Genomic DNA, 13,451 nt, shown 5'->3' with positions numbered 1-13,451 from the left:
ATGATTGTCAGATTCGATTAAAGAGGTATGCTATAAAGGCTGAATAGGATAAAAAGAAAACATTTAATCATGAAAGTGTTAAGTCTGTTTAAGATACAGATTAAAACAGATCTTCCTATAGAGTGGAACACATAAGGAATTATTATCACTGGAGTAAGGACACTCTAGTTATCTGAAATGACAGATCAAAAACGGATTAAAAAAAATGTTTGCCACAGACACCTAAATCTTAATGCATGGCTGATATCAAGGAGGCTTAAAGCCCTCTAGGACCTATAAATAGTGTTTACATTATTTCCATGGTGAGGGATAAGGCTGGCAGGCCAATCCTTGTTTGTTGTGATGATGCCATCATATCAGGGAGGCTCTACGCTGTAGAGTGCAACCTATTGCCCATACATGCATCTATGGCCTAGCCTATGAGTGCATAAGATGATGAGAGAGGTTCGCTAAGATCCCCATCTACTGGCTTCCCGTGTTTCTCTCTATTTGAAGACATGGAAAATACATTTTACAAAAGGATCGAGTCACATCTGGTGGGGTTTGTGATGGATAGTGTGTGTATAGCATCAAAACACTCCTTCAGCCCGAGGAGACCACGGTCTAGTTCTATCACATCCACACCTTGTTGTAGCCTAGGCTGCTTGGTCCAACCCAAAATGGGGTCACTGCATAATAATCAAATCCCATATTTCAGGAGGTATGATTGGTGGTTGTCATTAAAAAAGGTGCGACATGACAGCTGAGTGGTTGACTACAATGTGGTAAATAACTACAAAACTGTGAGCATCTCTCCAGCACGTCCGACGCGCACTCTGCATCTCGCCCATCACTGCTTTTTGTCATATTTGGCAACAATGTGGCAGACCACCAGTGAACACGCCGATAGCTCAGGGTCTCCTAGAGGGAGACTCGCCCCTTCTCTGACTTACCGGATTTGAAAAACGCCGCTATGTCTGCCGCGTCCTTCCCAGCCTCATCTAGCCCCTCTCCTGCGCTCATGGCTGCGCTCGCTTGTGCGGAAATAGCGATAGATATCCTCAAAGTGTTAGGTTGCTGCAAGAACTATTATATCAGCAAAAGCGGGTCCTGATGCCGATCATTGAAGCAGATCCGCTCATATAGTCGGTGCTCTCTTCATTAAGCGAGAGACCTTCTCCTCCATTTTGGCCGAGAAGGGAAAATCCTGGCGACCGATCGGCGGCGCTCCCGAGTTGGGGACGTGAGGCCGACAGCCGGGGAGGAGGAGGAGGAGGAAGGGGGTGATAATGAGAGAAGGCGGAGGTAAAAGAGGAGGGGAATAGGAGGACTGAGGAACGAGGGCTATTCCGATTCGAGGGGTGGGATATCCTGGGATTCCGTTTCGGGGGGTTTTGGTGCAGTGTGCGCCACCCAAATTTAGTGTGCGCCACAGCACATCAGCAGTCCCAGGCGTCACTTAATGCGGTGCTGATGCGGGTTGCGTGGGAGTCATACCATAGAAATTTATGCTTTAATTGCTTCAAGCTCAGATATTACATCAGATGTGATATGGAGAGGCACAGATGTCCATGTCGGCACAGTGAAGTTGTATTCACATATCTTACTTTCTCATATAGTCCAGGCCTTTCTAACGAAATTCTTACGAAGGAAAACACGATTTCACATGTCCACGAGGGTCACTGAGTTCTGGTGTTGCATCATTTAGTTCCCGGTTTGCTTTTAGCTGCTGCGAGGTGTCGCGTGTCTTCTCTCAGTGATGCCAATCCACCCACGCTTTTAGTTATAACAGGGTGAAAACGACCGTGGCAGAGAATGACATCATCATCCTCTCTTCATCTCCTCTGTGATGAAGAGGATGCTACGGCATGAGGTCATTTGCCCCACAAATCTAACCCAGTTCAACAGGACAGCTGCAGCTCAGTCCTGGAGGAACAGGACGCTGCTGCCATCTAGGGGTTGTCGTCACATATTGCCTCGGGAGGTCAGCAGCGCTGCACGGTGATGTTTGCGAATAGAAATTGACTTTATTACCTCCAGCAGTTGGCGCTGTTTGTAAAAGTAAGCATATTGACTAAGCCAGTGACTCTCACCCAGGAGTCCAGGAACTAAACGGGGTGCTTTTACACTTTCAGTAGAACAATTAGGTCACCTACTTGGACATATAAATAAAAAGAAAGGAAGGAAAGAAAATCTAGTTAAGTAGAAATAAAAAGGTATGGAAGGTAATAGCATTAAAAACGGCTTCCTAAACATTTAAAATTGAATAGAAGCTCAAAGTAGTGAATTAACTAGTAGTAAGTGTGTCATCAAATGACTTGAAGTCGATAACAAGAATCTTATACATCAGGCAGGTCATCTGGGGTAACTTTTATAGCCTGCAAGGTCAAGGTGGCCTATTAGCTGAAGAACCACCCATGTAGCAAGTTATCTGTGATAGCAGGCCAGAGAATGGTTGGAGAAGGTGGGAGAGATGAAAGTTGTGAAATTAACCATAACTGATAAATGTTTAACTGAATACAACAGCTGAGAATAAACAGTATAAGGTCAACAAATTAAGAAATGGTTCAAGTAGCTGAAAGCTAAGAGACTATATAGTTAAATTCAGTACAGTGCAAATGTGTTGAGCCACCACTCATTTCTTTACATTTTCCTCGAAAGATAGAAAATAGGTGCAGAAATTTATTGAGTCGTGTGCAACTATACATGGCAATACTAAATGATACAGAGTTTGTATAATCTATCTATCTATCTATCTATCTATCTATCTATCTATCTATCTATCTATCTATCTATCTATCTATCTATACTCAAGGAATGCAAATATTGTACTGTGCGGTCATGTCTAGGACATTGACCTATACCAAGAGTATATTATTGATTTCTTCTCTCTGCTTACACTGCAGACCAGTGTCAATCTGTGGGAGAGTGAATCCCTGGAGTATGTTACTTGGCACACACCGTACACACCGGAAAAGGCAGAACAACAAGCACATCCTTCCACCTTTTGTGCACAACTGGAGAGCCTACAGACAATGACATTAAAAAATATCACACATTACAATAAAAAAGTTGATCTACAAGTGTAAGTCCTTCTCTGGAGGCCAGAAATGGAGCAAAGATTACACTAATTTCTATGCTAGACTTGCTGGTCTTGGTACTCATCCAGATCACTTACATCTTGGTGCAAGTTCCTGTATGTTGTCTGTCAAGGTTCTCAGTCATCCAGGTCAAAGACCTTGGAAAGAAAGTGACATTGCACCTCTCATCCAAGAGGCTTCTTCAGTTCTGAAACCAAAGCGTCCCAGGTTCAGGTTCTCGATGGGGATATGAGTACAACACACAGTACCACAGTCCTGGATGAGACAACGAACATTCACGAGTACGTCAGGAAGATGGCCACGACACGCTCAGTGAATATCTCAGGCAGCAGAAACTCAAGAAAGAAGACCAAGATTAGGAGCCATTTTTACAGTTTTTCTCAGTCACTTTGGTGCGTTTCTCAGAACACCACTAACATTTGCACAGCAGTTAGTGCATTTCCCAAAACAATTAGTGCAAACTGCAAAACCTAGTGGATAGCCTGCAAAAGCACGTCACATGCACAGAATTGATTATCCATACCTCAAAAGCAAGTATCCATGTCAATGAAACTGTCAGTGCCATCAAAATGAAAAGTCTTGACACCATCTTTATGAACAAGATAGTCAAATGGCATTGTCATGTTTCCACTATGACAGTTTATAATTTCAGTGTTTCCCATTGCAAAAACAATTGGTGACACCTGAAAATGCTGACGACAGCACTATGGCCTACCTGTACAGCCATCTGAAATGTGCAGTAAAGTCACTGTAGATGTTATGGGAGTCTTGGGAGTAACTGAGACACTGAATACGTACGTTTCACATTTCCATTGTGTAGAAGTGTTTGTAATCCTACAGAATTGTGCAAAAGAAAAATATGCTACAGTCACTTGTGCACTGTAGAATACATGTAAACATAAAATCACCCATTTGGTAGAGCTGTGCACTAATGTGAACAATAAACAGCACATGTAACAGTACAGTAAATCATTCTGGCACATCCAGACGTTCCTGTCTGTCTGGCCACATATTTTCATCTACATCACAACAGATGTTATCCCTCGCAATGCAGCGAGGAAAGTATCTCCTGGAGTGGCGAATCCATCCTCTGCAGGACCCTGCTGTGATGTCGTCACATGCTGCATCCATGGCTGCTAGCAGGGCCATTTGCTCATGTGGATGCCGGTCATAAACTTTCAACCTCCAGGCAGAGAAAAACTCCTCTATTGGATTAAGGAATGGGGAATATGGAGGGAGATATTCAACCAGAATTCTGTCATGTGCTGCAAACCACTCTCTGACCTGATGGGAGTGGTGAAAACGGACATTATCCCAGACAACAACATACTTGCTGAGTTGGCCTCCACCTCTCTCATTCTCAGGGACTAGGTCCCTGTAAAGAGTGTCTAAAAATGTCAGGAGATGTTGGGTATTGTATGGACCAAGAAGGGGGATATGGGTGAGGACGCCGTTGTCTGAGATGGCTGCACACATGGTAATATTCCCTCCGCGCTGACCAGGGACTTCAGTGGTTGCCCTCTGTCCAATGCGATTTCTTCCACGCCTTCTGCCTTTGGCCAGATTGAAACCTGCCTCATCAACATATATGAATGTGTGCAGTGTTTCCCTGGCTTCCAGCTCCAGTACACGCTTTAGAGAGAGACAGAAATGCAATGTCACAATATGCCTGTGTACAGTAACGAACAGTAATGCATGCATTTGGTAAAACACATTGTAGAGTATGTGCTGTGGAATTGCAAGTGTACTGCATGAAACTACGAAGTACTGTAAAACAGTTTGCAGTGCAGAACATAGAAGACCAGCTTTACCTGCACATACTGGTGACGGATCTCCTTCACCCTGTCACTGTTTCGTTCAAATGGCACTTTATACAATTGCTTCATGTGGATTTCATTTTTCTTGAGTACTCTGTCAATTGTTGAAATTGAAACAGATTCAATATTGCCAAATACCGTGTAATTCTCTATGACAGCGCTTTGTATTTCTCTCAGCTTTATTGCATTGTTTGCAATGACCATTGCACAAATGGCTTCTTCTTGCTGTGGGGTAAAAAGGGACCCTCTTCCGCCTCCACGAGGTTGTCTTACAATCCTATGTGGTGCAGAGTGAACTTTTTGTGAAATTGCAAATACAGTACAGTAACATGTGATGTGTCTGAGATGGCACAGTACAGTACAGTGTATTACTGTTTGCATACCTGTTTTCCCTAAGGAATGTTTGAATGATTGAACTGACAGTAGTTCTTCCAATATTGGGTTGCACCCTTCGACCAGCCTCCTCCATGGTGAGGCCGTGATTGACAACATGGTCCACAATTGTAGCCCTTATTTCATTAGGAATCCGCCTATATCTGCCTCTTCTCCCTCTTCCCCTTCCCCTTCCTCCCCGCATCCTCACCCCTCTTCCACGGTGCTGACCTTCCATTTTGTGTCACAGAAGTGTAGAAATGGTACACACTAGCTCCTGCGCAGTTTATATATGCTTGCCAATTGGGGATTCACAGGATTCATCCATAATTGACAGTGAACAAGTTGTTTGTCATTGGTTACAACTAAACTTTCACACGCCTCCTCATGAGTGACAGCTATAATTCACCCGAGATCAATTGTTCAATTTCGGAGACATTTCCAGGAACAATGATACAGAAAGGTATAGGATTTGCTTGACAGATGGCCAATATTTGGCATGTGATAACTAGTTCAACAATTTTGTGTGTGATGACTCAAGCAATGGATGTATGACTATTAGTTTTATTGGGAATGACTATTCAGCATCCATAGGTATGATTACTTTTGACTGACATGACATAAGCAAATGGAAATGTCAGAAAGCAGCAGGGAAATGTATGGAAGCAACTGATTCATGTCCAAAATCATTTGCAGTTTGTTCAGAGAGAGGAGAAATTGCTACTATGATGTGCACAAATGACTGAGTGTTGCGGAGGTTGAACTAATAGTTATGAGAATTTCAATTCTGATCTGAGAAACGCACCAAAGCGACTGAGAAAAACTGTAACACTGACCTATAAATTACTCAAGCATAACAAGGCAGCTAACTCAAGGGATGATCCAATCTTGTGTCCAGCAAAGTTGATCCATCTACTGTTCACAGAAGCCTCATCAGAAATGTTTTCAGTGGAAGAGATTTCCAGTTCCTGGTGCACTGAAGCATCCCCACAATTCAATTCAGTTTTATTTATACTGGATCACATCACAACAACAGTCACCTCAGGACACTTAATATGTAAGGTAAATACTCCCACCACTGTGTTTTACAGTGGGGGTGGTGTTCTCTCCCTTCTTTCACCAAACATATGCAGCATCATAAGCCAAAGAGCTCTAGTTTGGTCTCATCTGACCAAAGGACAGAATTCCAGTATGCATACTCTTTCTCCAGTTTGTCCTTAGCACACACCAGTCTGGCTTAAAGATGTCTGCAGAAGTGGAGATTTTCTTGGTCTGCAATCTCACAGTCAATTCCTGTGCAGTGGTTTTCTTCTCTGAGACTAAAATTCCGGATGTGACTAAGTCATTGACTGGTGTCTTTGCAGTTATTCTCATTAGAGACATTTAGACGCCTTAGACATATTTCTCATTAGTTTTCTTCACGGAGTCTTGGAAATCTTTTACTTCTTGCCTCTGCCAGGCTTGTTCTGTACTGTGGGGCCCTCTTTAAATTTCTTGATGATACTTCCCACTCCAGTTCTTGACATTTGGAAATCCTGTGATAACTTTGTACATCCAACTCCTGCTTTGTGAGCATAAGCAATTCTTTTCCTCAAGTCTAAACTGATTTCTTTTGTTTTTGGCATGATGCTTCCTCGAAAGACAGCTCAAACCCACGCTGAAGTATTTATGCTGTGAGTAAATTGGAAGATAACTTTCAGTTTTAACTTGATTTTAAAGGCTTTGAGCATCGCAAAGTTAAAGCATATCATTGCACAGCAGTGGATTGTGCTATGGCTCAGTACTTTCATTTTTCAGGAGCCCATGAAACTGTAGAACAACTTACTCTTAAACTCCAAAAAGCCTGCTGTTGATCTCAGTAAATGAAAGAGGACTGTCTCCCCTCCTCTTCAGAGATTTGCAAATGTGGATAAAAGAGGGGCAACACGCTGGAAGGAAGGAAAAAAAAACAGTCATCAAAACAGACATTTTCTTAGGAACCTACTGTATGGAAATATTTAGTAATTGTTTGTTTAAACTGATCAGATTTTCTGCTGTTGCATTTTGTAATTATTCCATATTAAATACCGATGTTAAGTGGCACAGTTGGGTAAATAGTGTTGAATGGAGGAAACTATTTAAATCTGGCATCTTAAATCATCTGTATTGTTGTGTTGGTTTGCCATAGTCTGAAGACTACATGGTCAGACTGGGAATGATTTTCGATCATGTCATTAAAAAAATTAAAAGCACATAGGCCAGTGAACGCATAATGCTTATTAGTGAAAGAGGGAGAGTTTTCAACCTCACGTTGCTGTTCACTGGATTGAACAGCAGGTGGTAATGCTACATAAAAAAAATGACCTGAGATCCAAACGCACAGCAGCCCATGCATTGGACAACTGCTTCTCAATCACTGGAATGCATGAATCAGCCTGCTGAATTTATAAGAGGGGCACTTCAGATCAACCTGCTTATCAGCAATAACACAGCATTATACATGAGAAGATTTTCTCTTTCATTTTAAAATCTGCTATTAAATCTTCAATGTTTTGTGCGTAAAAGTGTCCCACACTGCTGACTCAGTAACTGCAGATTTCCAAACAGTTTTATGTTAATACCAGAGGAGGCAGTTCCTATCAGTTTGTAGGTGGCCCTCTACTTTGGCTCATGTAATGCATGTTTATATCTGCATGGTTACCCCGTGACAGGAAGTCCACTAGATAATTCCATGGCCCCTTTGATCCACTGCTGGCTGTAATGTGAAACACCTGCAACAAAATAGCCAATAAGTGGCCCACATTTTTTTAAAGACCAGCCCTCTCTCCCTTTGCCCCCTTTTACAAATACCTCGTTACCTTGGAAACCAGTAACAACACGAGGGGCCTTCCTGGAAAGTGAGAGCGTCAACTAAATCACTAGAAATGATACACCAAAACATAATGGAGTAAAACGCCTTTGCTTTGGTCCAAATGAAGCTTTTGATATAAAACGCAGTTACTGAGGAGGCCTGTCCGTGAAGGAATGCTGGAGCCATGTCCTTCAGCGCCAGGATCGCTAAAGTGAGCTACAGGAACAGACCCACCCAGTCTTCCGTGGCTGTGGAGTCACTCAAGGAAATGCAGGTTTGATCCCAAATGCTCTCAAAAGTGTCTACAACACTTTTTCTTTTGTATTTATTTATAGTTCTGTGAGCTAAGTCTACTAGTTGCCCTTAATGTTCTGTGTTTCTTAAAGCCACCATTGTTATTTATATGTGTGGGTTTATTTTTTGGTTTGCGTGTTGCACAATTAATTGTATTATAAACAGGTAAATTATACAAAAACAATAGTTTATTTTTTTTAAACTATAAAATATATGTTGTTGATTCTTTAGACTTTTTGTTTTGTAAATTATGTCTTCACTATCTCTGGATTCTTACTCCGGTAAGTAAGACGATTTTGCCTTCATGCAGCTTGTATCCTAGAATCAGGACACCAATTTTTCCTTTCCACTTTTGGTAACCTGTTTTGTTTTGTATTATGCATATGCAGATATGCATTTTATTTATTTTACATCTTGTGTAGTTGCTATATATTGCAAAATATCCGATATTGTCATGAATCAAAGAGATTTTTAAATTTCATTTCCGTACCCAGCAACACTTTAACTTTGCCCTAAAGGGAAATCTGTCAGTGCAAGAGATTATCTAATGGGATTTCATTACCATATTTTCAATATATGATTATTTTTCAATTTTATTCTGTAATTAATTGAAAAGTGAGCGTTGATATAATACTGCAGTAATTGAGCACAGGAAGATGTAGCTAACCCAGCAAGATAATGAGCTGCAAGAGTGTAACACCAGAAATGTCGTTCTCTTGTGAGAGAGGGGAGAAAAAAAGACAATGATGGGATTAATTTGCACTTCATTTTCACCTCAGGAGCTCTCTAAGCCCTTCGGAAAATTGCTCGGAGACTCACTACACTATTAGATTCTCTGGCCTAACAGCAGGCAAAGATAGCTGTGGCACAACCTACTGTAATGTGTGGTTGATTGTATTGTCAGCCCCAGCCCACCAGATGGTGGGGTGTTGCTGTCTTATTGGCTTTGCTGCAGGAGGCTGGATGATGTTGCCCAAAGACAGCTGAACAGTAAACTTGAAATGAGCAGTGAGTATCCAGCTTCTGTCATTCATGTGGAACTCTGTCATTATTACAGTGACTGGTCTTTGTGGGGTCTGTGACACATTACTTTTAAAAATCTCCTTTTGCTTGTAGGTGCTAAGAAAGTCAGATTAGGCCAGGATGGAAGTTATAATAGTTCATTTTATTAGTTAGTTTTATAAACTTTTAAACTTTAATCTACACAACCCCTTTCCATGTTAATTGGTTCTCTGCCTTTAGTCAAAGCACAGCCTTTCACACATTTTAGAAATGTTAAATAGCTATGCTTCTTTGCCTCCCAATAGCAGTGCAGCACTAAATATGGCACTTTAAACCAAGTACATGTTTAATTAGTATGCAATAGACATGAGCAATAAGACTAAAGCCCCCTGCACTCTGTCTGTGTGTCAGACCCACTGCCTTCATGCAAAATACTCCAGTTTCTTGCTTATTTTTCTACGATACTGACCGTAATGAAATAGAATTGGCTGAGGCATTCCTGCATTGTGCGAAAACACAGGCCAGATGCAGCAATGTCAGTTCATTAGAGTCAGTTTTCGGCATTGGACCCAGCGAACCAAATGCAAGAAGACACCATGGTCCACGAAAGGAGAATAAAGTATATTAGGCATGACATTTACGAGCCACATCTTTCTTAAACATTTGCTTAAGCTGTCTGTGCTTCTGTCAGTGTGAGCAGTCGCTGTGAAAAACTGTGAACTCTTGTCTGTCTGTGTCTTCAGATCTCACCACCTCCTCATTTATAATTTACAGTCACTCTCATGTTTCATAGCCACTCACAACCAGGCAGTTCCACACAGAAAATCAGCCATGGAATAGTGAAAAATTGATGACCGACCGACTCTGTAATGCAAAGCTTTGCAACCATTTCTTCACTATCTGACTCACATTCAAATCCTCATGGAGAGGGATGTGCCTGTCATCGGCAAGATGCGACTGTAAAAAGCAACGATACTGAATATTAATTGGTGGCGACGGTGGGGTTGTGTATGCACTTGTGCACATGCATATGTGCTCTCTAGGTAAATAATTAGGATTACCCCAGGGGTAGTGCATGCTTAATCTCATTAGGTTCTAATCTATTGTTTTTCCTGATTATTCAGTGAATTGTAAAATGTCACAAAAGCTATTTAAGTTTGCAGTGACATGGAAAGAAGCAGCACAATCTCACATTTCAGAAGCAAGAACAAGAAAATGTTTTAAAAAGAAATCTCTCTAGCATGGGGATTCCTGCTCACCTCATAACTGTCTGATCAGTGCCGCTCCAAGCAGACTTAGACAATGGAGTTCAAGGGATCTGCTAACATAACAACTGATTGAATAGCAGATTTTTTTAAGCATCACACTGCCACATATCAGGCACAATGAGTCAACCAATAAATCTGTTAGGCAACTTAATGATAATCATGTTACGCTTACTGCTTCACACAGCGGACATGGTATTGAGTTCAATCCTATACTGTTAAAGTGCTGATCCAGGTGATGACCTTGCATCGGCTTCCTTTCCTATAAGCATCAAGTTTTACTCTTGCTTAAACTGAATTTCCATGTTAATTTAATTTCTAGTGTTTTGTAGCACTTGCTTTCAAAGCAAGGTGCCATTGCCTGTTAAATTACACTACTGGCTATATCGAATGACTCGCCACATTTTTTCCTTTAAGAGGAGCGTAACACATTCTCTAATAGAGCCATTTGTACTACAATGATGCAACATTTATTTTTTACTCACTTTTGTTTCTGTATTTTTTTTAAAAGGTTGTAGCTGATACTATCTCCCTCTAATGATGTATTATGCGACCTTTTCATTCCACCCCCCACCCACCACCCTCCATTTTTCATCCTATTGTTGTAACAGACTTGTAAGGTGAGAGTTGGACCTTGATAATTACCCTGCTGACAGGAGGTCATCCAACACCGCATTATCTAGTTAGCAGTACCCTTTTAGGAGAAACAGTCTGATAATTTCAGGGCAGCAACCTTTCTCACATGACAAACAGGAAGGCTGATTGCTCACATAGTGTAGCGCAGCCACTTGTTCGCTGTCTTGTCTTCTTTGTTGGAAGCTTTAACTCTCTGATGTCATGAAAAAAGCAGACAAGTAAGAGGGTGGAATGACTTGAAAAGAAGTGTCAGCGTGAAAGGCCGACAGCAACTATGCTGCATTTCAAGCCAGACTATCAAAACAAGGTAAGGTGACCCAAGAGTTCTGAAGTTACAGATGACTTGAGCTTCTTGACTATCAACTTTGGCCAAATGCAATTCATCATTAATGTGTCGGCATTTAGTAAACAGCTGATGTGTTTGGAGCGTGTATGTGGTGGAAAGCTTAAGTGACACAAAACCATGCAGTTGTGAAAGCAATTTTAAAGGCATTTTAGTGGGTTTCTGTTCAGGAAGGCCTGGTTTTATATGGCAGAAAGCCTAAAATAAGTTTGGCAAATGTGTCATAAAATGATAAAACAAGTGTAGAAGTAATTCTGTGTCAGAAAAAACACAACACAAACTGCTGGACACAAGATTACATTTATTTAAAATGTCATGATGTTGCAATGATAAATCCCAATTTTAACACCCGTGTTAGCATCCAAAGAAGCCGTTAACACGACACTGCAGATATACAGACAAAAAAAAAATGCGTTCACTAAGTGGAAATGATCAAAATCATAATGCCACATCACATATTTTTATTTATTTATTTTTAACTTTTAACATGATTGGGTGTTAGGTAGCTGATTATACAAATAAAACATATATAAAATTTGGACAAACAAAGCTGATCTGTTTTTGAAATTAGTACAAAAATTGCATCCAAGCAAGCAGAAAGGTTTGCTGCGGCAAACTGGACGGAAACTGAAGACTTTTTGTGACTGTTGCTGTAAAAAAAAAAAAAACTTACCTTTTAAAATCCACTGAATTAGTTGTCCCTGTAATCTATACTGCTACTTTTTGTCAAAATTTCATCTGGAGCTTAGAATCTTTAATTACCGCTTCATCTATGCGATTTGGTGAGAATGTCCATGAGCTTAACACAGAATTCACTGCCAAGCACTTATTTGCACTGTTACATTATAGTGAATGCTGACAGCTTTGTTCTGGTGTGCTGCTAATCCTGTGAGCCAGCGATTACCTCAGTGTTTGACACTTGTGCATCTGTGTTTGCATTCCTTTATGGTAGTTCATTAGCGTACACTACACATGTGCAGACAGAGCTGTGAGTTTTTCCTTTCTGAGCATCACTCCGTCTATGGGGATTTCAGCCTAAAAGCGAGGGTATGAAGCCCCATCTCATAAAGCTCTCAAATTGCCTGTGCTTTTAAGTCGAGTGCCTCTTAACATTTTTGACATATTGCTTGAACTAGAATGTCAGAATAAAGCAGGCGTTTTACTGTTCTTAAGGGATCATGTCTACCCTGACATCACCTAGCTGTGGAAAGTCATACACTTCTGATGGCAGTGGCCATTATACATGTACACAACGAAAGTATAGCCCAAACTCTGCTAGCTGAGCGCTCACCACTGACAACTTGATAGTGCTAAGCCTTCGAGGGTGAGAGTATATGTCTCCCCTGTGTACATACTGATGAGAACGTGATAGCAGGTTTTAGAGAAGGTATACACGGGTTGGCTTGAAGAGACGAGGAGTTGTCATGTCGCAGGTGTATAGAAAACAGCTCTGGAGACAAATTGTTTCCAAAGTCATTCAGGTAAGAGAATAGTTTTTATTGTAGGGTTTTCGCTCTCACATAATTTTCACGAGCCATTGGCTCTAACGTTTTAGACTTTGAAATGAGCAAAACTAATGGCAAAGCTTTATCTACAGGGACTGAGTTGACTTTGACAGCGTGTGTCTGCTGTTTTCTATTCCCTGGCTGATTTGGATTAAAATTGATGAAATTTATCAGATGCCAAACTGTCCCCGTGCACATTTGTGTTTTCTCTTTAATTCCAAAAGCCACAGTTTGTTTATTATAGGGATTCTCTGTCTCGCCATAGCTTATCTCAGGATGGGGCTTTGTTTGCTTCTGAAAGCTATTA

General features: G+C 41.1%; 2 protein-coding genes across 5 annotated transcripts in view; one reads left to right on the top strand and one right to left on the bottom strand.

Moving 5' to 3' along the window:
- triob (trio Rho guanine nucleotide exchange factor b) overlaps positions 1 to 1,223 on the bottom strand; it is a 116,041-nt gene extending 114,818 nt beyond the window's left edge. For all 3 annotated transcript variants that reach the window (XM_085422339.1, XM_085422344.1, XM_085422340.1), the window contains exon 1: positions 933 to 1,223. In XM_085422339.1, the coding sequence (XP_085278465.1) occupies positions 933 to 1,002 (70 nt within the window). In that variant the 5' untranslated portion in view covers positions 1,003 to 1,223. The remainder of the gene's footprint in view (positions 1 to 932) is intronic.
- Positions 1,224 to 8,135: 6,912 nt separating this feature from the next.
- Positions 8,136 to 13,451, top strand: part of dnah5 (dynein, axonemal, heavy chain 5) — a 131,979-nt gene continuing 126,663 nt past the window's right edge. For both annotated transcript variants that reach the window (XM_085422332.1, XM_085422331.1), the window contains exon 1: positions 8,136 to 8,373. In XM_085422332.1, the coding sequence (XP_085278458.1) occupies positions 8,284 to 8,373 (90 nt within the window). In that variant the 5' untranslated portion in view covers positions 8,136 to 8,283. The remainder of the gene's footprint in view (positions 8,374 to 13,451) is intronic.

The sequence above is a fragment of the Rhamphochromis longiceps genome, linkage group LG11 (genome assembly GCF_057381845.1).
Source record: "Rhamphochromis longiceps isolate RC_006_pf linkage group LG11, R_longiceps_female_GT1.1, whole genome shotgun sequence".
Lineage (NCBI taxonomy): Eukaryota > Metazoa > Chordata > Actinopteri > Cichliformes > Cichlidae > Rhamphochromis > Rhamphochromis longiceps.
This window is presented reverse-complemented; position numbering and strand designations above follow the sequence as displayed.